At 49.5% G+C, this 22776-nt stretch overlaps 1 protein-coding gene across 2 annotated transcripts in view; it reads left to right on the top strand.

Annotated features, from left to right (window-relative positions):
* The window catches only part of ASTN2 (astrotactin 2), a 746156-nt gene that overhangs the window by 420609 nt on the left and 302771 nt on the right, over positions 1–22776 (top strand). For both annotated transcript variants that reach the window (XM_036329825.1, XM_036329824.1), the window contains exon 11: positions 4169–4319. In XM_036329825.1, coding sequence (XP_036185718.1) covers positions 4169–4319 — 151 coding nt within the window. The remainder of the gene's footprint in view (positions 1–4168; positions 4320–22776) is intronic.

Below are 22776 nucleotides of genomic sequence, written 5' to 3'. Positions count from 1 at the left end.
ACAGCAGAGGGAAGAACCGTGCACAGAAATCCTAGATGATATTGATGTTGGCGATGATGTGATTTCTGGCAAAGCTGGGACTCTCACCCACATCTGCCTGTCACCCCAGCTCGCCGCCACCCCCAGTGTCATTCCCCTGACCCCTCTGACCCCTGAGATTGGATGGGACAGCTCTAAGCTCAGCAGACCTCAGATCAGGTCTCAGCAGCCAAGTGAGGGGTGGAGTCCTGTGTTAGGAGAGTGCAGGCTCTGCCTCCAGCTGCTGCTCTCTCGTGCCCAGATCCTTCACTCCCCAGCCTGACGCAGTCTCCTCTCTAGACAGCCACAGCCCGTGGCAGGTCTTGTGTTTTAAATCATGCCCCTATGCAACTGATGTTTATTCAGAATCAATCCTTTAAAGAGCTAACAGCCTCCTTCTTTGTCCAGCCAGCTGTCTAGGGTTCCGCTGAAGTTTTTTTCTTTCTTTCTTGTTTTCTCTCCTTCCTTTCTCTCTGGCCTTCCCTGTCTCTTCCCCGGTGTCTGTGCCCTTTCCCACTCATGCAGTGTTTTATCTTCATTTCGTTCTGTCTTTGTGTCCCCTTACCCCATCCTCCCTCCCCTCCCTCTCTCCTCCTCCTCCACATGCACACAGTTGTTCTGTTTTCCTTCATGGTTTCTCCTTTTAGAATCTCGGCTTCCCCCTCTCTTTCTCCTAATTTTTATTTTTGTCTCTCTTGTTACACCTCTGCCTCCATCTTCTTCTCTTTATGATACTCTCCTGGATCTGTCTATCTATGTATCTAACTGACCATCCATATATGTCTGTTCATCCATATCTATCTATTTGTATATCTGTCCATCCATATCTGTCTGTCCATCTATTTATCCATGTGATCATCCACTTATCCACCCATTTATCCATCCATCTATTATCCATCCATCCATCCATCCATCCATCTATTTATCAATCCATTTTTTTACCCATCTACCCATTCATGCATCCATCTAAACATACATACATACATACATACATACATACATACATCTTCTTCTGGATGACTGTTTCTGCCTCTGTTTCTCTTCTTTCTTTCTAGCAGTTTCTGTACATGTTGATCTCTTTTCTTGTCCTCACACTTTCTCAGACGATCTCTCCCTCTCTCTTTATCTCCCCTTCTCATTTCCCACTTGAACTCCTCCCTCTAAGGAGATTAATATTTTAGTAGCCTTAATGTGGCCTCAGGATCCTCAACTCTTTCCATGACTCAAAAGTGACAGGTCTCCCAAGGGCTTCAGTTCAGGAGCTACTCATTCTCCCCACCCCCCTGTCACCTGCCCGCACTCTGTACAAAGGGAGGGAGGGAGGGAGGGAGGGAGGAAGGGAGGGAGGATCTGACAGCTCCCTCAGCATCTCCTCCTTTGCCCTGCACTTGAGCCTGAGCAGGGAGGACTTGGACCAGGAACCCGGAGGTCGGGTGGGCAGGGCGGTCCTGTGGGAGAGGCTCTGGGGAAGACTACTGGTGGGTGGAGGCTGCATCCATGCCTTCTGGTGTCTTCTTTCTTTCGTTGGAAAAACATTTACTTAGTGCAAGTTCTTACCAGGCCTTGTGCTGGGGCCTAAGGAGGGATGAGTGAATCTTGAACTTGTCACTTCAAAAACGTACAGTCTCTCTAGGAAACCATAGAGCTGATTGAGATCAATAAGATAAAAGAATAAACAGTGTTCTCAAAGGGAAAAGGAATTGATTCTGGTTGGGGCGGGGGGCGCAGGTAGAGAAGGTTTTACCAAGGTGGTCAGACATAGTAAGCTCTGGGGAGCTGAGCTTTGCCCAATGTCGCTGCTGCATCCCCAGTACCTAGAACAGTGCCTGGTACGCAGCTAGCACTCAGAAAGCAGTGTAATATATGGATGGATGGATGGATGGATGGATGGATGGATGGATGGATGAATTTGAAGGATTTTTAGGAATGTGACAGGGGAAAAAAGGCAAAGATGAGCATTCTAGACCAGTGGTTCCCAACGTGGGGCACACGCCCCACAAGGGGGCTATTTGATTTTTAAGGGGGGCAACTTGAGAAGGAGTTATTAACAGTGAATTTTTTGCATTTCTTATGGTTCTAGGGGCATCATATACAGTATATAAATACGTATTGTGACATAATTAAGCATTTCAGTTCTCTATTATAGGTTTTAAAATTTTATTTGCTACTTTTTCATATCACTTCATATTATTATTATTATTATTTTAACAATTTCTTCCTCAGTACTTCAACTGTCCTTTTGTTCTTTTATTTTTCTCTTTCATGGGTGCCATGTTCTTTGGAAGCTTGTTTAGACCAAGTGAATGGCCTTTTAGGCTTCCTCCATGTGAATGGGAGTTCACTTTTTGAATAAGAATGATATGTCACAGGGTGGGCATCAGGATTTGAGAGATACTTAGGTGGGGCATGGCCAAAAAAAGGTTGGGAATCATACAGAACACCATGATTAAGGATTCAGAGAGGTGAAGGCACATACGGTATTCAGGTCCCCTCTTCAGGGCTGACCCTCCCATCTCAAGATCATGGCTGATGGTTCACAGCTGTGCCCCTTTCTGGGCATTTCCTTCAGCCACAGGGAACTGCCTTACCCAAGGGTACCCCTTCCAGGTGGCAGCACTTGGCCCATGACTGGCTGGATCCCTGCTTCCATCAGGGACATCTGTAAAGACCGTCACAGCTGCTCGGAGCTCCCCTTAGGACCAGCTGAGGCTGAAAATCTACATAGCATCATCCATATTTCAGGCCAACCTCTCCTTTGCCCAATCCTGCCTCAGACTTCCTCCACCTGTATCCCACGTGAGCTCCTTGGTGACGCCCCATGGGCACCCCTCTGTCCCAGAGTCTGTTTTCAGGGAATCTGACCTGATACTGTGTGTTTAGGGAATGGGAAGAGGCCCGTGGCTGGCAGATAGAGAATATGAGGACGGGTCAATGTAGCTGGACAGGCAGGCAGGGACCAGATCTTAAAGGACCTTGAAAGCCAAGGAAATGAATTTAGATTTTCCTCCTATAAGTAATGGAGAGCTGTTGATCAGTGGTGTATCCAATTAGAGCTGAAATTTAACAATTCACTGGTAGTGGGTGCAAAAGATCGGACAGAAGGCACTAAGACTGGAGACAGGAAAGAAGTTGGAGACCAAACACTGGAGCTCCAGGCCTGAGGAGGGAAAGGATGGGAGAAGGGACGGACGGTGGCCCAGGACATCACCAACAGTTCTCAGGACCTCTGCTTGCTACGTGCACATGTACAGGCATCTCCCTCTCACAGATCTGGATTCTATGTCGTGGAAGAGCAGTGTCTCTTCTCATGGCCCATGGGCCCCTTTATTCTCTCCTGCAATGGTGGGCATCTTAGATAGTCCAGTGCTAGAATATTCCTTGCCTGGACCTTTCTCAGGAAAACAGACTCCGGAAACTTCCATCTGTATCTCTCATCTAATAGAATTCTGGAAGAGCCATGAATCATGGTGCCTCGTCCAGTTGTATCTCTTGGGAACCTCATTTGGGAGCAGTCATGCTTTTGCCTAGAATCCCATGACCTTTCCCACATCCATTGTTACCAGTCTTGATGGTGTGACTTGCACACAATATTTGTGGCTTGGCTTTTACAGGCTGTGTAATTGGGGCTACGTCCCACCCCTTACATAGTTTTGATATATATCCACAAAGTCAGAATAGTAGGAGTGTGCCCATTTTGAAGAGTTACCCTGGGAGGTCTGGAATCTGTAGAAACATAAATTATGGACATTAAAGAGTTGGGCAGTGGGAGGAGCTTGGCACAAACTCCCGTTCTGCCCAATTGTGAGCTGGTGGTCGTCAGTAAGACACTTCTTCACCTTCCTCAGCCACCGTTCCCTATTGGTTGAGTGGAATTTGGATGCCTCCCTCCCAGAATTATGAAGATTCATGAAATAAAGGGTACAAAGTTCCAAGTACAACCTTATTTCTCACAGTTTGACACACGTCGTATCATAGGATGAGAAACCTATTGGATTATTTTGCTTCTCTTGTTTTCTTTTTAGAAAGGTTTTTGTATCATTTTCTTGATTATACATGTAATAAATGATATTAAAGGTAATGAATGCACAGATTTTTAAAAATCTATTGATCCAGATGTCTCTGGGGTTTAACCATCCCCTTTCTCTCCAAGGGAAGAAGCGATGCTGTCCACCTACTTTGAAACCATCAATGATCTGCTGTCCTCCTTTGGGCCAGTTCGCGACTGCTCTCGGAACAATGGGGGCTGCACTCGAAACTTCAAGTGCGTGTCTGACCGCCGGGTGGACTCCTCGGGCTGTGTGGTAAGTGCCCATTGACTCATGAACATGATGGTAGCCTGAGGCGCCAAGGCTGCTTGCGGGAGGCCCCTCCCTGTGAGGGGAGCCGGTCAAGGAGGATCACACTACTCACCACTCCTACCTCTGTGGCCTCAGCACACCAGCTGCCTCAGTTTCCTCATCTGTAAAGTGGGACAATTAAACCTACCCTGTAGAATTGTTGAGAGAATGAAGTAAGATGTTAGAACTTGAGTCCCCAGTATACAATAGGTCCTTGAAAGCTCTTGGCTTCAGGAAGCTTGCAGCTCATTTGGGAATGGGGTTGGGGGGTAGGGCATGGCACGTCTTATCTCTATTAGCACGATGAGAGGCAAGTCAATGCAATGTCCAGAAGAGAAAGTTTTAGTTGAGACTCAGGTTTGTAGAAGGCTTCCTGGGGAAGCTGGAGTTGGAACTGGTTTCAAAAGATGGGCCCCTGCCCTGGCCAGTGTGGCTCAGTTGGTTGGACATCATCCTGTGCACCAAAAGGTTGCTGGTTCGATTCCCGGCTAGGGCACATGCCCCATTTGGGGGCTTAATCCCAGTAGGGGGCCGTGCAGAAGGCAGTTGATCAATGTTATGCTCTCACATCGATGTTTCTCTCTTCTCCCTTCCTCTCTCTCTAAAAATCAATAAACTCTTATTTTTTTAAAAAAACATAGAGGGTCATTTACATTAGGAAAAGAGCAGGGCTGGCTAACGTGTGACGAAAGGATGGTGAACGTGTAGTATGGAGCTTCGTTTAGTATCTAATGTGGGATAAGGACACAGAAGAAGACATGTGTGGCCTGTAGAAGAGGATGTCAAACTGGATGATTTTCCCCCATAGGAATATCCTAGGCAGCTTATGGAAAATGCGGGCGTGAGGAATGTGAATGCTACAGAGGGGCGTAGGTCCCAGGATTTTAACAATTTAATGGGTGTATGTGCATGCCGGTGAGGCAGGGGCTGCCTCGGAAGCATCGCCCTGCAGGCTGAACTCCTACCCTGGCATTCAGGCCCTTTCTAGACCTGGTTCCCTTTATGTCCTTTTACACTAGAGCAGTGGTGCTCAACCTTCTGGCCCTTTAAATACAGTTCCTCATGTTGTGACCCAACCATGAAATTATTTCCGTTGCTACTTCATAACTGTAATGTTATGAACCATAATGTAAATATCTGATATGCAGGATGGTCTTAGGCGACCCCTGTGAAAGGGTCGTTCAACCGCGACAGGGGTCGCGACCCATAGGTTGAGAACCGCTGCACTGAAGCCAAATGGTGCTAATTAGAGGTCGTTCTCTGAACAGATACATGCCCGTTTACTGCCTCAGAGCCTTTGCTCGGGCTGTGTTGTTGCTGTTGTTGTTGTTGTTGTTGTTGTTTTTGTTTTTGAGGGGTTGTTACCTGAAGTGCATTGCTCTCCCTGCCCATTTTATTTAGCAAACAAGTAGACTTCTTTCTGGATTCGTCTCCTTTATGAAGCCGTTCCCATCCTGGCTTGGAGAAGGGGCCATGCTCTTCGAATGATCATCGCTGTTCTCTGTGCCGACATCTGTTCTGTCACCTGTGATGATTTATTGCACAGCCTGGCTCTCTGCAAGTTTATCTCACTCGACAAGCTGAGGGAAACCCATGGAATCTGTTGATTCAGCTCAGCGCCCCAATAGTGCCCATCTCAGCAAGTGAGAAGGAAAGAAAGGAAGAAGGACAGGAAGGGAGGGATGGGCCCAGGAATGGAAGTTCCTGCTCTGGACTAGGCTCTTGGGAGGTGGGTTCCTAAGGTGCCGACACAACAGCTGGCAACTAGACTGGCCAGGAGACCAACACAGAGAAGCTTCTAGAGAATGAGATAATGCAGTGCAACTGTATTTGAGACTCAGAGATCCAACGTGCCTTCAGAGGTGGATGGGCAATTGGGGATTTTATTGATTAGAATTCTTGGGATTGTAAAAGACAGAAACTCAATGCCAACTAGTTTAAGCAAAAAAAAAAAAAAGAGGAACTATATTGAAATGGAAGTTGAGGCACAATAGGCTTGAGAGGCTCAACCAGTGTCATTGGGATCCCTCTTGTTCTCTTAGCTCTGCTTTCCTCAGCACCTTGTCCTTCTCAGACCAATCAGTGCATCCTGCAGGACAAGAACATCTCCAAGTTCCTCCTAAAGTCACGGGATTCCTCATAAAGTCATGGACCAGCTTGATTCTCAGCCCTTCCCTGTACCAATCACTGTGGTCAGGGAGAAGGATGGGGTCAACCCAGAACCAGTCATTCCTGGGGCTTGGGCCAAGTGGCCACCACACCTAAAATATGAGGTAGTGAGTCGGGGGGAAGGCATAGACTCTCCAGGAAAAGCAGGGTGCTAGCAGCAGAAAGAGGGGCTGTGGAGGCATCAGCAGCTGTGTCCTGCAGACTATTGCAACCCAACCCTTCACTTTGCATATTGGAAAGGTGAGGCCCAGTGAGAGAGAGGAGGGTTTGGCTGAGTCTCAGAGCTAGTCAGTAGGCAAACACAAGGATGGTGTTGTCTCCAGAACAAGAGGCCGACATTTCTGAAAAGGTTAAGTTTTCTGTCTCTTTTCCCTTTTCCCATCAGTTCTCTTTTCCTGAACTAATTAAGCTCCTGCTTGAGGTTCAATGTCCCAGAAGAATGAAGCCTCAGAATGCGGAGGTGTGTGTGTGTGGGGGGGGGGGGGGGGGGGGTAAGAATTGTCTTTTTTTTCCCCTCTCATTAATGTAAACTGGAAAGATGAGGAGATAAAGGGGGGGGGGAGAACATTCGGTCCCTGGAGGTGAAGAGAAAATTCCACAGTCTGATGAGGTTGTCAGAGACCTTCCTCACTAGATTAAGGATCTAATGTTGAAGCTGCAACTTCAGGGCTCGATGGCTGGAAGGCAGGCTTTCTCTCCGCGACTTCAGAGGAGACGGATGGATACCAGCTTTCACAATGAAATGTAACATCTCTCTCATTTCTCTGCAGGCTCTTCATCATGCCTGCAAAGAGAGACTTTTTCTGACAGCCCCTCTTTTAATAACATCCATATGGCAAAACAATGCTTTATATTTTTAGAGCACATTTAGAGTTCCCAAGGCATGTCTACACCCAGGACAAACCTGGACAGTAGCTTCCCTCACCCATGTGGGAAGCAAACGGACTTTTCAAGGCTGAAATGGGATGGAGGCCCAATGACATGTCTTCGATATTATTCTTAGTGCCAGAAGAAGAATATTGGGTTGCTCTCCTGTGGAGCTGAGAGGAGGTGGCAGCAAAGAACATTAGAAAGAAGGCTGGTTTGGGTGAATTGGGCTTACGCGCTGATGTGGTCATTGGAGAGCTTTATAATCCATGGTGACCTCATTAGCCTCTGTTTATTAATCTATTAAAAAGGAAGCAATTGCTGTTGAACTCATAGGTTTCCTGCAAAATCAAAGAGTATAACTGCAAATGACTTGGGATTTTCCAAGTGCCATTTATGTGTGCGATGATAGAACCTCAATTGCTGATGTTTTTTATTTTCTGGATATGACATTTGGGAACACGAAAATTCAGGAACACGCTGTATTTAATTTTTTTAATGTTTCTGTAACTGAATTTCATTTTTGTTTTGTTCCATTCATTAGTAGTAGAAACTTAATTCCAGTCAGTTTAGGTTTCCTGCCTCCTCCTCCTTCCTAAACATCCAAGTTCAGGGGGCACCTGTTGTGTGCCTAAGGCACGGAGGTCGGGGGGGTGCTTTGCGCTGGACCGTCACCTCTCAGTCCTGGTACCTGCTGTCTCCTCTGGCCCTGGGCCACCACTCTTTTCTCTCTATTGTCAGTCCCCCCCTTTCCCATCTGCTGCCGTGTTCTCTGCATCCCTGCCACAGGTCATTTGAGTCCAGCTGGCTGAACTCATCACATGGCTTCTCCACCCTACGGGAGCGTGAGGCAAGTCCAGCAGCTCTCCCACACCACCCTGAGGCCAGGACCTGAGGGGAGCTGGCTGGAGGCCTCCTGACCCAGACAGACCATTTATAGGTGCTTGCTTTTATGGCAGGGACGGCACAGGACCATGCTTGCCATCCACCAGATACTACCTGGCAGGAGAGGCGCAGATCCCCTTTGCCTTCCGATCCCTTAAACCCACGTGATTTTCTTCTTTAAAAATCCTCTTCTTTCCGCATCCTCCTCTTTGCCTGGAGGGAATAGAGCACAGGGTGTCTTTTAAGCATATTCACCAGCATTTACAAGGCCATCCTGTTTGACTTTTAACATTCCTTTCTTCCCCCAGCTCAAATGATCCTTCTGTAACAGATCAGATTCTTTTATTTATTATTATTATTATTATTATTATTATTATTATTATTATTTTACCTTCTAATTAGACTTCAACTTCTTAACCCCAATTTTTTTAAATGACTTCTTTGCTTGGTTTCCTGGTTCTTCCGTGGTCCTCTCGTATGCAGTTGCCCAAATTGGAGAGGGTCATAGGGTGTGTGGTAGGCAGAAGAATGGCTCCCCGAAGCATGTCCACATCCTAATGCCTGGAACCTGTGAATACATCAAGGGGGGGGAATTAAATTCACATTTAGAATTAAAGCTGCTGATAAACTGATTTTAAAAAGAGAGATTGTCCTGAATTTTGAGGTGGGCCCAGTAGAATCACAGGGTCCTAAAAGGTGGAGGAGGGAGGCGGCAGGAGTTCAGAGCGGTGCCCTGTTGCTGGCTTTGAAGGTGGAGGAAGGGGGTACACGCTAAGGAAAGTCTCTAGACGCTGGAAAAAGCAAGACTGGAACCCCCACAAAATCTCCAGAAAAGGAATGCAGTTCTGCAAACACCTTGCTTTTAGCCCAGGGAGACTTTTAAGCTATGAAACTGTAGGATAATGAATTTGTGTTGTCTTAAACTGCCAGTTCATGGTAATTTGTTACAACAGCGAAAGAAAACCGATGCAGGGCGAATGAGACTATGGAAAGGGAGGGTGATGCAGGAGATGCTACATGAGGAATTATCCTGTTATTTCAGTTTTCACTTGTTTCCAGGGAGACACTCGCCTCCTGACCAGACAGGGTGGAGGAAGTGACAGTGAGCAAAGCATCAGAAGAGGGAGGGAGACTTGCATTCCACTACAAGGTGCTGAAGAGTAGAAAACTGTTATCTATTAGGAATGGTATCAACCTGACAAACGCAATTACATCAGCGAGGCGGTTTAAAAAGTCAGCTATGTTTTCCCTTATTGTGTGTGGCAGAATAAACATCGCAAAGTTGTAGTCAAGATAGAGGACAGAACCAAAGAAAACTGTAAGCACTTCATCACGGCATGATGCTGAGGACAGTTCCACCTTCTTTGTCGCCGCTGCCCCGGAAGCTTGTCACTCAAGCTGTTCCTCTGAGTTATCCTGGTTTCCGGGCTCGGGCAGGGCCCCTTTGATGGACTCAACCCCAGGCGATCAAGTGAAATAAATGCCAATTCACAGCTCTTCTCCCCCGACTCCCCCGACCCCCCCCCCCCACTTCCTTCCAATGATCTATGGTTGCATAGCAAATTGCCACCAATTTCAGTGGCTTAAAACAACTAGTTTCTTTTGCTTACAGTTGTGTGGGTCAGAAATATGGGAAGGGCTTAGCTGGGCGGTTGGCCTCTGGTCCAGGACAGGTGGGGTACCTGAGGCTGGGGGGTTTGAGTCCGTGAGAGCCCGTTCACTTACCTGTCTGGGGGTGGGGCTGGCAGCCAGCCGGTGGATTCAGGCTGTGTTGGACCTCAGCTGGGGCTGTCAACTCCAGTGCCTGCCCATGGCCTCTGCATTTGGCTTGGGCATTTCACACCAGGGAGGCTGGATGTGCAAAGGAAGCATCCCAAGCTTGAGTGTTCCAAGGGCCTAGGCAGGGGCCTCAGGGCTTCTTAGCACGGGTTTCAGATGTCCCAGAACATCATTCCTACCACGTTCCATCGGTCAGACAGGCCATTAGGTCAGCTCAGATCCAAGGAAGGGAACAGCACTTGGCCTGTCCATAGGAATTGTGTGGCCGTCTGTCATCTACCCATTTACCTACAGCGTGAACTCTCAGACCAAAGCTGGCCCCGCAGGAAGGGAGCCTGGAGAAGCCCTATCCAGGCCAGCACCTCTCCCCTTATACATTCAGGGAGACAAAGGCCTGAGGAGATGTGGGAATCACTCAGGTTCCTGTAGGAAGCAGTGATCCAATCAAGATTTGATCCCAAGGCCCTTCCTCCTCCCAGTTGCACCTTCCTACAGTTTTGGCCATAGAGCATCAGCCACGGCAGCATCCCAAAGATCTGTTTAGTGTGCAGGATCGAGAATGGATCAAAAGAGACAAAACCAAGAGCCCCGCCTTGTTTTATAGGCTAGTTCCCAAGACGAGATGCACTTCAGCGGGGCTGCGGTTGTAACCTGGCACAAATCACTGGGTATTTGCACAAGAATACCCAACAGGACTGGCAGGAGTGGTGTGGAGAAGGGAGGTGGCGGTAGGAAAGACCAGGCACTCACTAAGCACCGACTGTATGCCAGTTCCCTTATGTTCACGGCAGCAAATGCTTGTAACTATACTCCTAGATGGGGATCATTATATCCATTTCACAAGAGAGAAAAGCTAGTCATAGAAGTGCAATCATCCACACAGTGCCAGTGCCAGGCATGATTCTAAGTGCATTGCTTATTTCAGCCAATTTAATTCTCACAGTCATCCTCTGAGCTAGGTTTTAAGACTGTCTCCACTTGGTACATGAGAAAAACGAAACTGGCAGAAAAAGAGGGGCTGTGAAGATGCATAGAGGAAGGAGGGGCCCAGTGAGCCGGTCGAGGTCTTCATAGGGCAGTGGGAGGTGCAGGGGTTGGCACCCTGGCCGGGTCCTAGGGAGTGATGGTGCCTTTGGGGGCAGGGGTGTGTCTAGTGGCAGTTCTAGTCCTATCTCTGGGTTCCAGACCAGTCCCACTCCGTTCCATCCTCTCGTCACCCAGCCGCATTCGCACCTGCTCTTCTCCCTCTTGTTCTCTTTCCATTTGACCTAAAATGCCACCTGGCCTCCCTATGGAAAAACTCGAGGACCCCTGGTTGCCCAGAGATGCTGAGAGGCAACAAAAAAACCTGCCTTTTAAAAAGTCAAGATGCCTAAAGATATGAATTTTCATTTGTTATAGGTCAGACACCTCTCGGCACTGCTCAGCAGGAGGCAAAACCTGGAATCTGGCTCATTTTAGGAGAGAGGCGAGTCCTCTCCATCCCTTCTTCTCCTGCCTTTAATGACTCAGTTGGACTATAATGAAAGGAAACAGAACTCCAGAGGGTCAGGGAAGGCGGGGCGAGGAGGGGCCGCAGAGTGAGGAGTCACTTTGAAGCACAGCCCAGGCGCTGCTGACCTGGAAAACCCAACCCCATCTGAGAGCTGGTGGAGCAGGGCTGAGCCTGGGTGGGTCTGGCCCCTGGGAACTGGTTCTTCCTCCCCAGCAACAGACTCTCAGAGCTCAGCCCATCCCTGCCGGTCAGCGACAGGGGTGTGATGGATGCACAGCAAAACCAGGACAGGCTGTGCCAAAGTCCAAAACAGGAGGAGTGGTGCTGGCCACATTTTTCTCCCCTCCTTCCACACCACCACCCCCCCCCAAAAAAAAAAATCTTTAGAAATATGCAAAGTCAGGAGGCAAAGCATCTTTAGGGAAACTCAGAGATTCCTGGATTGGGAATGAGTATTTAAAGGGTGGACCATCTCCCTTATGGTGTCTGCATCCCAAGTGCCCTCAAGTCCTGAGTCAGAGAATTCTCCATATACACCTTCATCCGCAACACCAGCACTGATATTAGTATTGATAGCATTAGGGAGCTGATGCTATTGATGAACAAATCAATGCTACCACCAATATCAGCGCTAGTAGTACTGATGGAGATAGATAATAGAGCTTCCAAAGGCCTGTGATGTGCCAGGCCCTGGGATACATGCTGTGAACAGCATCACCTTGAATCCTCAGGGCCACCTTATGAGAGAGGCACTGTTATCACTCCTCTGTTGTCCACGGGGAAACGGATTCAGAAAGCGCGAGAAACTTTCCCAAGTCCGACCAGCCGGGTAAAGGCAGAGCAGGTATTCAAAGCTGTCTAATCCCAAAGCCCGTTCTCCTAACTCATCAGATGTCAGCTTCCGCCAGCTGAGGATGGTTCACCAGGACAAAGTGAACGTCCCCAGTGTCAGGGACATCAAGGGAGGGGGCACTTCTCTCTCTCCACCCTCCTTCAGTGTCCAGGATTCCTTCCCCCTCCTCTGCATCCAGGAACCTGGAGGAAGATACAGAAGGATGAATGTGAGTTTGGCAGTTTGGCTCAGTGGATGGAGTGTCGGCCTGCAGACGGAAGGGTCCTGGGTTCGATTCCTGTCAAGGGCACTTACTTTGATTGCAGGCTGGATCCCCGGAATGTTGATGTTTGATGTTTCTCTCTGTGTGTCTCTCCTCCTCCCTTCCACTCTCTCTGGAAACCAGTGGGAAAATATCCTCTGGTGAGGATTAATTAAAAAAAAAAAAAAAAAAAGAAGAAGAGTATGGGGAAAGGGGGCGGGGATGGTTAGAAAAGAAGGAAATTGGAATGGTGCCCATTGACTCAGTGCTTGCATACAAGGCTCTGGGGGTGAAAGGAGGAGTTGTCCCTCGGGGGAGCTCTGTGCTTGCATCTTTCCTTTGTAAACTTCCAGGTGGGTGGCGGCAGGGGAGGGTAGGTTTCTAAGATGAAGTGTGGCATTCTCATCAAGCCTGTGCACCCTTTTGTGATATGACATATTTTTTTTTTATTCTTTGTGTGACATTTGAAGCCTTCTTTATTCCAACCCCCTCGTTTAATTTCTTTGGGACCTGCGTTTGCTGGTTCTGATGGCATTTCTGGTCAGCTGGTCTGACTGTGTGGAAGTCATTCTCTGTTAAAGTCAGGGAGCAGCCCCCACCCTTCCAAAGTAATAGGTTTCACCCATGGATTCCTGGAAAAAGGACGGGAAGGAGAGGAGCCCCCTGGAGGCAGGGATGGGAACTGCGGCCGGGTTCTGCAGCCTGTGGGCTGCAAGCCTGGGATGAAGGACTTCGGAGCAGGTGCTAGCCATTCCGGGAGATGGTACCCTAGAACCAGAGAAGCAGTTTGGGACCAGCCTTGGGAGGGGCCAAAGTCCCTTTCGATTCCTGAAACCTATGACCTCATCAATATATATTCTGAAAGGGCAGTTATTTTCTCCCACCATCGCCTTCACCTCCAGGAGGTCAGTATCCTGTTTAAAGCACAGTTCCTGGCATTAGGGAACCCTGGGCCCCAAACTCTCTGTCATTCACTAGCCGTGTGGCTTTGGGACAAATCACTCAAGGCCTCTGGTCTCAGGTTCCTGTTGCGCGACATGGGTTAATAAAAGCTGACAAACTGCTATTCGGACTCACTGAGATGATGCAGACAGAAGGGGCCGGCACCTGCCCCGAAGCAGGCAGGGAACTGGGGAGCTATTAGTCCCCTTCTCTGATGTTTCCTGCTGGGATCTTGATGGTGATGGTGGTGGAGGTGGCGATGAGAGCTGAGATGGTCTGAGTGCTCGTTGTGGTCCAGCACCTCTGAGATGGGTCTCACTGTTATACCCCTGTTCTGCCAGGTGGGGAAACTGAGGCAGAGACAACTTAAGTAGCTCACTGAGGCCCGCATACCTCCTACGTTCTAGAGCAGGACTGAAAGCCATGCTGCCAGAGGCCAGAACCCTCATCTAGGGCACATTCTTCATAACGTCGTTTGCAGTGATTGCCTATATTCTATGGACAGGAATATACCATTGTTTACTTTGTGTTAGTGATAGACATGTTGAGCATTTCTAACTTTATCCATTTTAAACAAGGTGGCTCTGAGCAGAAGGTTTTGAGATATTTGTATATTTAGGATAGACGTCTACAGGGACAGTTTCCCCATTGTGTTGTGTTCCACATGTGGGAGAAGGTGTGAGATGGAATTTTTTAAATATATATATATTTTTTATTTATTTCAGAGAGGAAGGGAGAGGGGGAGAGAGAGAGAGGAGCATCAATGATGAGAGAGAATCATCGATTGGCTGCCTCCTTCCTGTTCCCAACCATGGACCGAGCCTAGAACCTGGGCATGTGCCCTGACCCAGAATCCAATCGTGACCTCTGGATTCATAGGGTCACACTCAACCACTGAGCCACACCAGCTGGGCTTTTTTTTGTTTGTTTCTTAACAGGCTATGGGGTTTGGCCAAACAAGTCCTTGGGAAGAGGAATGATAAAATAAAAGTGGTCATTTAGGGGGTAGAGACTGGTGAATTGTGCACAATGCGATGCGAGTGGGAGAGAGTCCAAACGCAGAGGGTCAGTCAGCAGAGAGGGGCAAACGAAGAGGCAGGCGATGGGCGGGGTCAGACCCAGCCCCTCTAAGGTTCTAGGGGGATGTGCCCAGTGCTGTGAGCACAGAGCCCATAGCTGCTGGAATGCTGATAGACACTTTTCTTCTTCGCTTTCTTTTGTTGTTGTTCAGTAACCCGTGCTCATTGTAAAATAAAATAAAACAAATTCAAACACTGCTGAAATGTATAAACCAAGGTCCTATTTCTCTACTACTCACTCACGTTAGAAATAACTTTGTCACACACACTTTGGTTTATATATTTCTTGCTCTACATTTTACCCCAATGCATTTGCAAATATACATGAGAATATATATATATATATATATATATATATATATATTTAGAAATGGAAGCATAAAGTTGTGTTTTTTGCAAGCACCTTTCTATATCAGAGCTGCATGTCTTTGTACATGCTTTTCAAGGAGCATTTCCTTTTTTTTTTTTTTTTATTTTTTAAAGAGAACTGGCTCCCTATCTTGATCTTAACAATATGTAAGCCTCTTTCCTTATGTAGAAAATAAAGATGAGCAGATGGAGCCCAAAAGCACAAGCGCTAAGTTTGGCTTGAGCCCTGGTATCCCAAATTATAGTCTCAGATTTACTTTTTTATACAGTATAGCTTCCTTTTATCTTTCATCATCAGTCTTTGATCTTTTATCATGGGTCTTGGGATACATGGGTGAGAGATAATCATTATTATTATTATTATTCATTGAAAATATATCTTCTCCCTTATATTCTCCAACTTCTCATGGACTCGGCCTTAGTAAGTCTTCCCCTGTAGAAGTAGCTACAGCCCAGACTTTTATACTAATCATGTCCCTAATCTTTTCTTTATAGTTTCCCCACCTATGTAGACACAGAACACACTTTTTTATTTTATTGCTGTTGGTGGGAGTTCCAGCATTTGGCACCTCACTGAGCTAGGAAACCTGATCTCTGCTGGTTGAAGCAAAAATTGGTGATCCACAGACTTACTTCCATTTTAGCTGCATTCACAATGCAACCCTAAGTACCTACTATGTGTGGGACACTCTGCAGGGCCCCAAACAGCCTTGGGCATGTGTCCTGGCTAGCAGAAAGCTCCCAGTCCATTTACCTAGCCCTGTGGTCGGCAAACTGCGGCTCGCGAGCCACATGCAGCTCTTTGGCCCCTTGAGTGTGGCTCTTCCACAAAATACCACGTGCGGGCGCGCGTACAGTGCGATTGAAATTTCGTGACCCATGCGCAGAAGTCGGTTTTCGGCCTGGGCGAGTCTATTTTGAAGAAGTACTGTTGATATTTGGCTCTGTTGACTAATGAGTTTGCCAACCACTGACCTAGCCAAACACTGCCACTTCGGATCCTGCCCCCGGGAACCACACATAGATACCTCCTTTGGGCACACACACAGGACAGACTCGCTCCTGCCCTGCTGCTCCCCTCTAGTGTCAATTCCGGTCCTTTGAAGCACCAACACCCATGCAAGCATATTATTTATTTATTTTTCCAGCTGGTCCCAAAGCTTGCAGGCTTTTCCGAAGGCATATTTTAAAATGTGACAGCCCTAGTTCATTCTGGGGGAGAGGAAAGCCTGAGTGGGGGTAGAGAGAGAAAGAGAACAAATGTCTCTTGAGCGACTGCTCAGTGTCACTTTGGACCTTGGATCCACCCCAGCCCAGTGGTACTGCCGCCCCCACTCTGTGATGGTGATGGGCAGCAGGGTGCCCCGCGTCACCCCGATCCAGATTGGCAGCACCGGATCAGAGCCCAGAGCTGGAGGCCACCAGTAACCTTGGTGGGAGCATTGAGAGCGCTGGTCCGGGGCGGGCTTCCCGGAGCACAGGGGCCTGTTGCATTTATGAGGACCTGGATGTGTCAGTGACCTGTCAGTCTTCTCACCTGCATGGCAGCACCTGGACAGGGGTGGCCGGGGAGCCCAGCGTCTGGCCGCTCGGTAGTACTCGGCAATAGCAGCTAGAGGAGAGTGCCAGGCGGGCTGTCAAAGCCTTGCAGCCCGGCCGGCGTGGCTCAGGGGTTGAGCATTGCCTATGAACCAGGAGGTCATGGCTCCATGGTTCCACTCCAGTCAGAGCATAGGCTGGGTTGCAGGCTCCATCCCCAGTGGGGGGCGTGCAGGAGGCAGCCAATCAATGATTCTCTCTCATCACTGATGTTTCTCTCTCTCTCTCCCTCTCCCATCCTCTCCGAAGTCAATAACAAGAAGGTATATGAAAAAAAAAAAGAAAAAAGAAGGAAGACTTGCAGCACCCGCCCGGGGGCAGGACGGTGGGTGCTTTGCTGTGGGTGGCGGGGAGGTGAGTGTCAGAGCTGGTGCTTTATGCCCCGCCCACTTCTATTCACCTTGGACTTGGGGACCCTCAGCGTCCAACATATATGGCGTCTGTCTCCATTCAGGGGTAGGCCTTTTTCCTTCTCGTTCTTTCTCTTACATTGCTGTCGGCGATAAAAAAATAATAAAATATGCGAAACACCCAACATTACACTCAACACACGTGGGATGAATCTATTCCCACAGAAACATATGCTCCATGGCTGCTGCTCCATGCTTCTCCAGGCCAGCCCGCTTATGAAGTCGTCTCTCAGGCGAGTCCGGGCGACCCATAAGGAGGTGTGGTGTGGGGACGCAGCCCGGAGCTGCCGGTGGACTTTGTAGTTCCAAAGGATGGGGAACTGGAACCAGCCAGTGCGAGCCGACCAGCAATGAAAGGTCCCCACGTGAGGATCGTAGTGGTACCAACGCCATCCGGCCGTGGTTGATATTCCGAGTGAATATTCACAACACATTTAGAACAGTGCCTGGCACACGCTCAGCACTGTTGAGTGCGAGCTATTATTGTTATTAATGAGCTATGCACAGGCTGTTCATTACCATCCCCAGACAGTGATTGAGTAGCCATTCTTCAGGTCTCCTGGCAGATGTGCTTGGGGAAGTGTTCTCTGGCCTCCCTTCTCTCTGCCCTCCGTGCTCGCCTGTGCCACACAAACAGCCTCAAGGACTGTAAGAATGGGCACACGCACGTTTCTCCGCGGGCCCGCCCCTGCTTCGGAACCAATGCCCCAGGAGGGCTGGGCCCAAGGCTTCCTCACCTCGGCGACCTGGAGGACAGGAGGCTTTGAGGGGGCAGTTGCTGAACCGAACGTCCTCTCCATGCATGTCCTGGGGAGCTCCAGAGAGAGCGACAGAGGCCTGGTGCCTCCCACTACCCGCTCCAGAGAGAGGGGCAGAGGCCTGGCGCCTCCCACCACCAGCTCCAGAGAGAGCAACAGAGGCTTGGTGCCTCCCACCAGGAGAATAGCCAATCGTCTGAAGAGGCTGAGGGGATGACCAGCAAGCAATGCCCTAAGGCCGCTCCCCCTAGAGCAGCCCTTCTGCAGGGCTCCCCAGCTCAGGGTCCACCTACGATGTGAACCTCCCACCTGACCTCCCTTGGGGTGCCTGCAGCCTCTTGCAGAGAACCAGGGACGTGCAGGCACCTTTCTCGTTGAACAGATGAGAAGATGGAGGGCCAGAGACGGGAAGGGAAGGGAAGTGCCCAAAGCAGGGATCATAGCCGGTGTCTCCTAATGCCCTGGGGTCCTCTAATGGGAAAGACAGGTGATCATATTCCTGCTAGCTAGCCGTGATCGTGTGTGTGAGCAAATCCAGCCACGGGTTTCAGCACTGTGGCCATTTCAGCACTATTCGTAAGCATAAGCCATCTTGAACCATGACTTCCCTCCCGCTCAGGGTTGCCCTCCTAATTTTTTTAGTTGGTCTAGATTCTCCTGGAGGTCAGGGACCAGCACACCCCTACTCCTCTACGTCTCCAGAGGATGGGGCCCTGCAGTGCAGTGGGGAGAGCATGGGTTGGGAGTCGGACACGCCATGCTTGCACCCGGCTCGAGTCTTGGGAAGCTGAGCGACACAGCAAAGGCACTTCCGGCCTCAAAGCTGCTCCCTCTTCTGAAACATCGGGGTACCAAGAGAATGGTGGGCCTTCCGCAGGAGAAAGAGGAAGACACCTAGTGTGGCAACAGGGCCACAGTAGGTGCTCAGAGCCTTTGGGTTTCCCTTTCTCGTGTCTTCAGTGTGTGATGCAGCCCAGACGGCTGGCAGGAGGGGGGAATAGCTTGTTGGTATTTCACTGGAACTCAGGCCAGAACTAAGCCATGCAACCAGACATCTTATTACATTCCAAAAATATTCACTGTGCAGCAAATACTGAGTGATAGTAATCACAAGAGCTAAATTTTTATAACAGTGGACAGCTTCCCATGCACCAGGCGCTATGCCAGGGACATCATCAGATGTCTGATTTTTTCCCCCATAGCAAGTCTGAGTAGGTATAATTAGGCTCATTTTGTATTGAGAGAATTGAGGCTCTGAGGTTAATGAAGTGACTGGCTAACATTGCACAGCTAGTAAGGGGCAAAGCCAGGTCAGACTCAAGCCGGGCCCGCCTGACCCCAAGGGCCACCCCAGGTGACTCCCTGCCCTGTGCTGGGCACTGGGCTGGTGCTGAGGGGAGGACACTGTGTGTGTGGCACTCCCCTCAAAGGCCCAGAGATTCACGGGAAGACGCACTGTGAACCAGAACCCGGTCTGCCTGCTGGGAGAGTCATTAACAAGGGAGAGAAGGGAAAATGATGCCTGCGGACTCTGGGCATGGAAAGGAAGTAGGGGCTTCCGCACGAGGGTCCTTTGTCTTGTCCACTGTGGCCCTGTGCTCCCAGCCACCCCAGGAGGCAGCTCTTCATTATCAAGTCCGTTTTTAAATGGGGAAACCAAGGTCAGGAAGGTGTGGTGACCTGCCCGGAGTCACACCGCTAGGCAGTAGCAGTGTCTGGATTCGACTTCGTTTCTTTCTGTCTCCTTAGCATCCCTCTGCTCTGGGGGTCAGGAAGGACATTGCTGGGAAGAGCAAAACTTGCCTGTGGCCGTCTTCCTCCCTCGTCTGAGCTGTAAATGATAGATACATAGGAATCTCCCAGAAGATCAGGGCAGGCCCAGCCGAGGGAAGAGCAGGGACCAAGGACCTTGCATGCAGCAGGCACTGCTGGGTGTGTGCGGGGCCATTTCCAAAGCCAGGTGGAGGGCCAGGTGAGGCAGGGAGGCTTGGGCTGTGTGTCCGGGAGCTCCCCTTGGGGCTGGGGACAGGCTCTGCTTTCTCCAGGAGGCCCCAGATCCCCTAGTGGTGCCCAGGGCTTCAACCCTCCATTACCAGGGATATTGATCCCTTAATCCTTTTTTGCATGCCCAACCCTCCCTCCCTGTAGGCATCACAGCCCAGCACACATTGAGTGGCAGCTGAATTGGCATGAGTTGATTAAAACTCCTAGTAATAAGGGGCTCTCGATGCTCTGGCCGTCCAAATCAATGCCGGCTGTGACAGCCGGGTGATGGTGGCCTTGGTGACAGATTGAGGCTGAGGAGGGAGAGGGCGGGGGCCTGGGCCTCCACTCACCCCCACTCCAGCAAGTACACCCGACGCCTCCTGGGACAAGGAGAGCCAGGCCATCCCAGCCTCCAGTCCAAGGGATGGTGCATACCAAAGGGCTCAGCAGCCCTTACTTAGCTGTGTGCTCCTCAGTAAATTTGCTTGTGAAATGGGTACAGCTTAGAGGTGCCCCTGAGTTTTGTTGTAGGGATTGAAGAAACAGCACATGCAAAAACGTTCAGCATATAGTAGGTGCTCAAGAAATATCCATTTCACTTCCTTCTCTTCCCAGGCTGATATCTCTGATCTGTGTATGGGAGATCACTGCCAGCAACCTTTCTAAGTCCCCTCTTACCCACCAGTGACCTTCCCCGGAAGTTTGTAGAGTCCTGGAACCAGTCCAAACCACCGAGACATCCTAGCCCGCTACCTCCATGTGCATCAAAGGAGAGAGCACCTGGTGGCAGTCGGGGACCCTTTAAGGTGGACACAGGAGACTCCCCTTTCCTGTGTGGCCTCGGGCAATTCACTTGGCCTCTTGGGGCTTTAGTTTCCTCATCTGCAAAGCGAACAGGATAGTGCTGGTCCTACCTGAACATTGCCTGTGGCTGTCTTCCTCCCCCATCTGCATGTGTGGGGTCCCCTCCCATGGCTCCTGGATGCATTTCCCACTTGGGGGAAGGTAACAAGGCATCCATCACAGCATCGTCATGTTTTGAGGCCCTGCCATTGTGGGCAGGGCTTGGATCTGGTTTGGTTCTCTCACAAGCCCAGGGAGGCAGGACTTCTTTTCTCCGGTGTAGAGATGTGGAGACTGAGGCTTGGAGAGGCAAGGCACGCAGGAAGGAAGTAGCTGACTTCCCTCGCCGCTGCGGGATCCCAAGTGGCTGACAGTGTGCCGAGCCTTTCATTCATATCTAACCTCACCTTTGCCGCCTTGTCGCATTTCATCGTTGCCATGAAAGGCTTGATGGGAGCTGGCTTCTCCTCTCCAGCATCCATTGGTCTGCCACTCCCACTCTGGGGATGGTTTGCTCATGATCAGGTCTACAGATGTTGTAACTGAGGCCCAGAGACACCAAGTGACTAGCTCAGAGTGAGCCTGCAAGAGGCTGGGTTCAAGGCTGGAGTTCTTTCCACACCCTGCCTCTCAGGCCCAAGGTGCCAGAGAATGTCCACAGGATGTCCCCCAGAGCCCGGGAGAGGGGCAGGGCTCTCCTCCAGCACCTCCGGAGGTCTTCCAAGCTGATATACTAGGAGAGCCTCAGGCCCCAGGGAAACTTCTGCTTTGTAAGTTGGTGGTTTTCCTTTCTGCTCAGAACAGCTGGCCCACCTTCTAGACCTGGGGGCGGGATGGGAGAGCGGCTCATTACAAAGTTTGCACTCGGAGCAATTTGCATTCCATAATTAATGAACATTAAAATGCATAATTATAAACAGAAACAAATGGCTTGGTCCTGATGCAAAGCTGGGCTGGGAAAGAGGGAGAGCAGGCTCAGGGGATGGAGGAGGCTGGGGGAGGGCCAGCCTGTGATGGGAACAGCTGGGGATCCCCTGGATGCCCCTTCCCTCTCAGTCTTCAAGGCCTTCAGGCCCAGGGACCCAGGCCCAGGGTCCCCCTGTGGGTCCTTGTCTGGGTTGGAGCCCAGTGGGGACTGTGAAATCCTGGAGCCCAGCTGAGGGGGTTAGAGCCCAGCTCTCCCACCTACTTACTGCAGAACCTCCAGGCAAAGGAGCAGCCCTCCAAGGAGGGGGGTCGTCATCAGATAGACCTGCCCCTTTCTTTAGCCACTCCTGGTCCCCCAGGGCCTGCCTCCCCAGGCCCTCTTTTATGATTCTAATAAAGTGCTTACAGATAATTGAATTCACTAACCAGTAATCTCTGTAAAGTAGCAAATCAAATCACCTCATTCCCCTGCCAACAGCCCTCCAGTGCCTTCCAGCTGTACTTGGAATAAACTTAAGATGCATTCCCCTAGGCCCAGTGGTTGGGCTCTTTGGCCCCTTATGTACTTACCTATATAGTTTAAGTTTAAAAAATTGGCTCTCAAAAGAAATTTCAATTGTTGTACTGTTGGTATTTGGCTCTGTTGACTAATGAGTTTGCCGATCACTGCCCTAGGCTGAAGTCTGGGAGGGCAACTTTTCTGTGTAAGGACCCTGCAGTAAATATATTAGACGTTGAAAGTCACATGTGGTCTTATTTCTTTATCTTATATTCTTCCTTAAAGAAATGCCAAAAAAAAAATGTGTTTGTTTTTTTTTTTAAGTAAGAATACATTCTGAGCTCTGGGGCTGTGCAAAAACAGGCTGTTGGGGGAGTCAATGTCCTTTCTCGATTCTTCCCATGAACTACAACTAAAAAGCCTGTAGGTTACATATGAAACAAACATAGGGCTGTGGGAAGTGGAGAAAAGGAGGCAGGCCAGCTAGGGATTTGGGGACCCAAAGGAAGATATAGTGCTCAGGGCTTTGGAATTTCTTTCTTTTTTTTTTTTTATTGCTTAAAGTATTACAAAGGGTATTACATATGTGTCCATTTTATCCCCCCGCCCTAGACAGTCCCCTAGCCTCCCCTATCCCCCAATGTCTTATGTCCACTGGTTATGCTTCTATGCATGCATACAAGTCTTTTAGTTGATCTCTTACCCCCCTACCTCCTGCCC

Source organism: Myotis myotis, unplaced genomic scaffold, assembly GCF_014108235.1.
Source record: "Myotis myotis isolate mMyoMyo1 unplaced genomic scaffold, mMyoMyo1.p scaffold_m19_p_12, whole genome shotgun sequence".
Taxonomy (NCBI): Eukaryota; Metazoa; Chordata; class Mammalia; order Chiroptera; family Vespertilionidae; genus Myotis; species Myotis myotis.
This window is presented reverse-complemented; position numbering and strand designations above follow the sequence as displayed.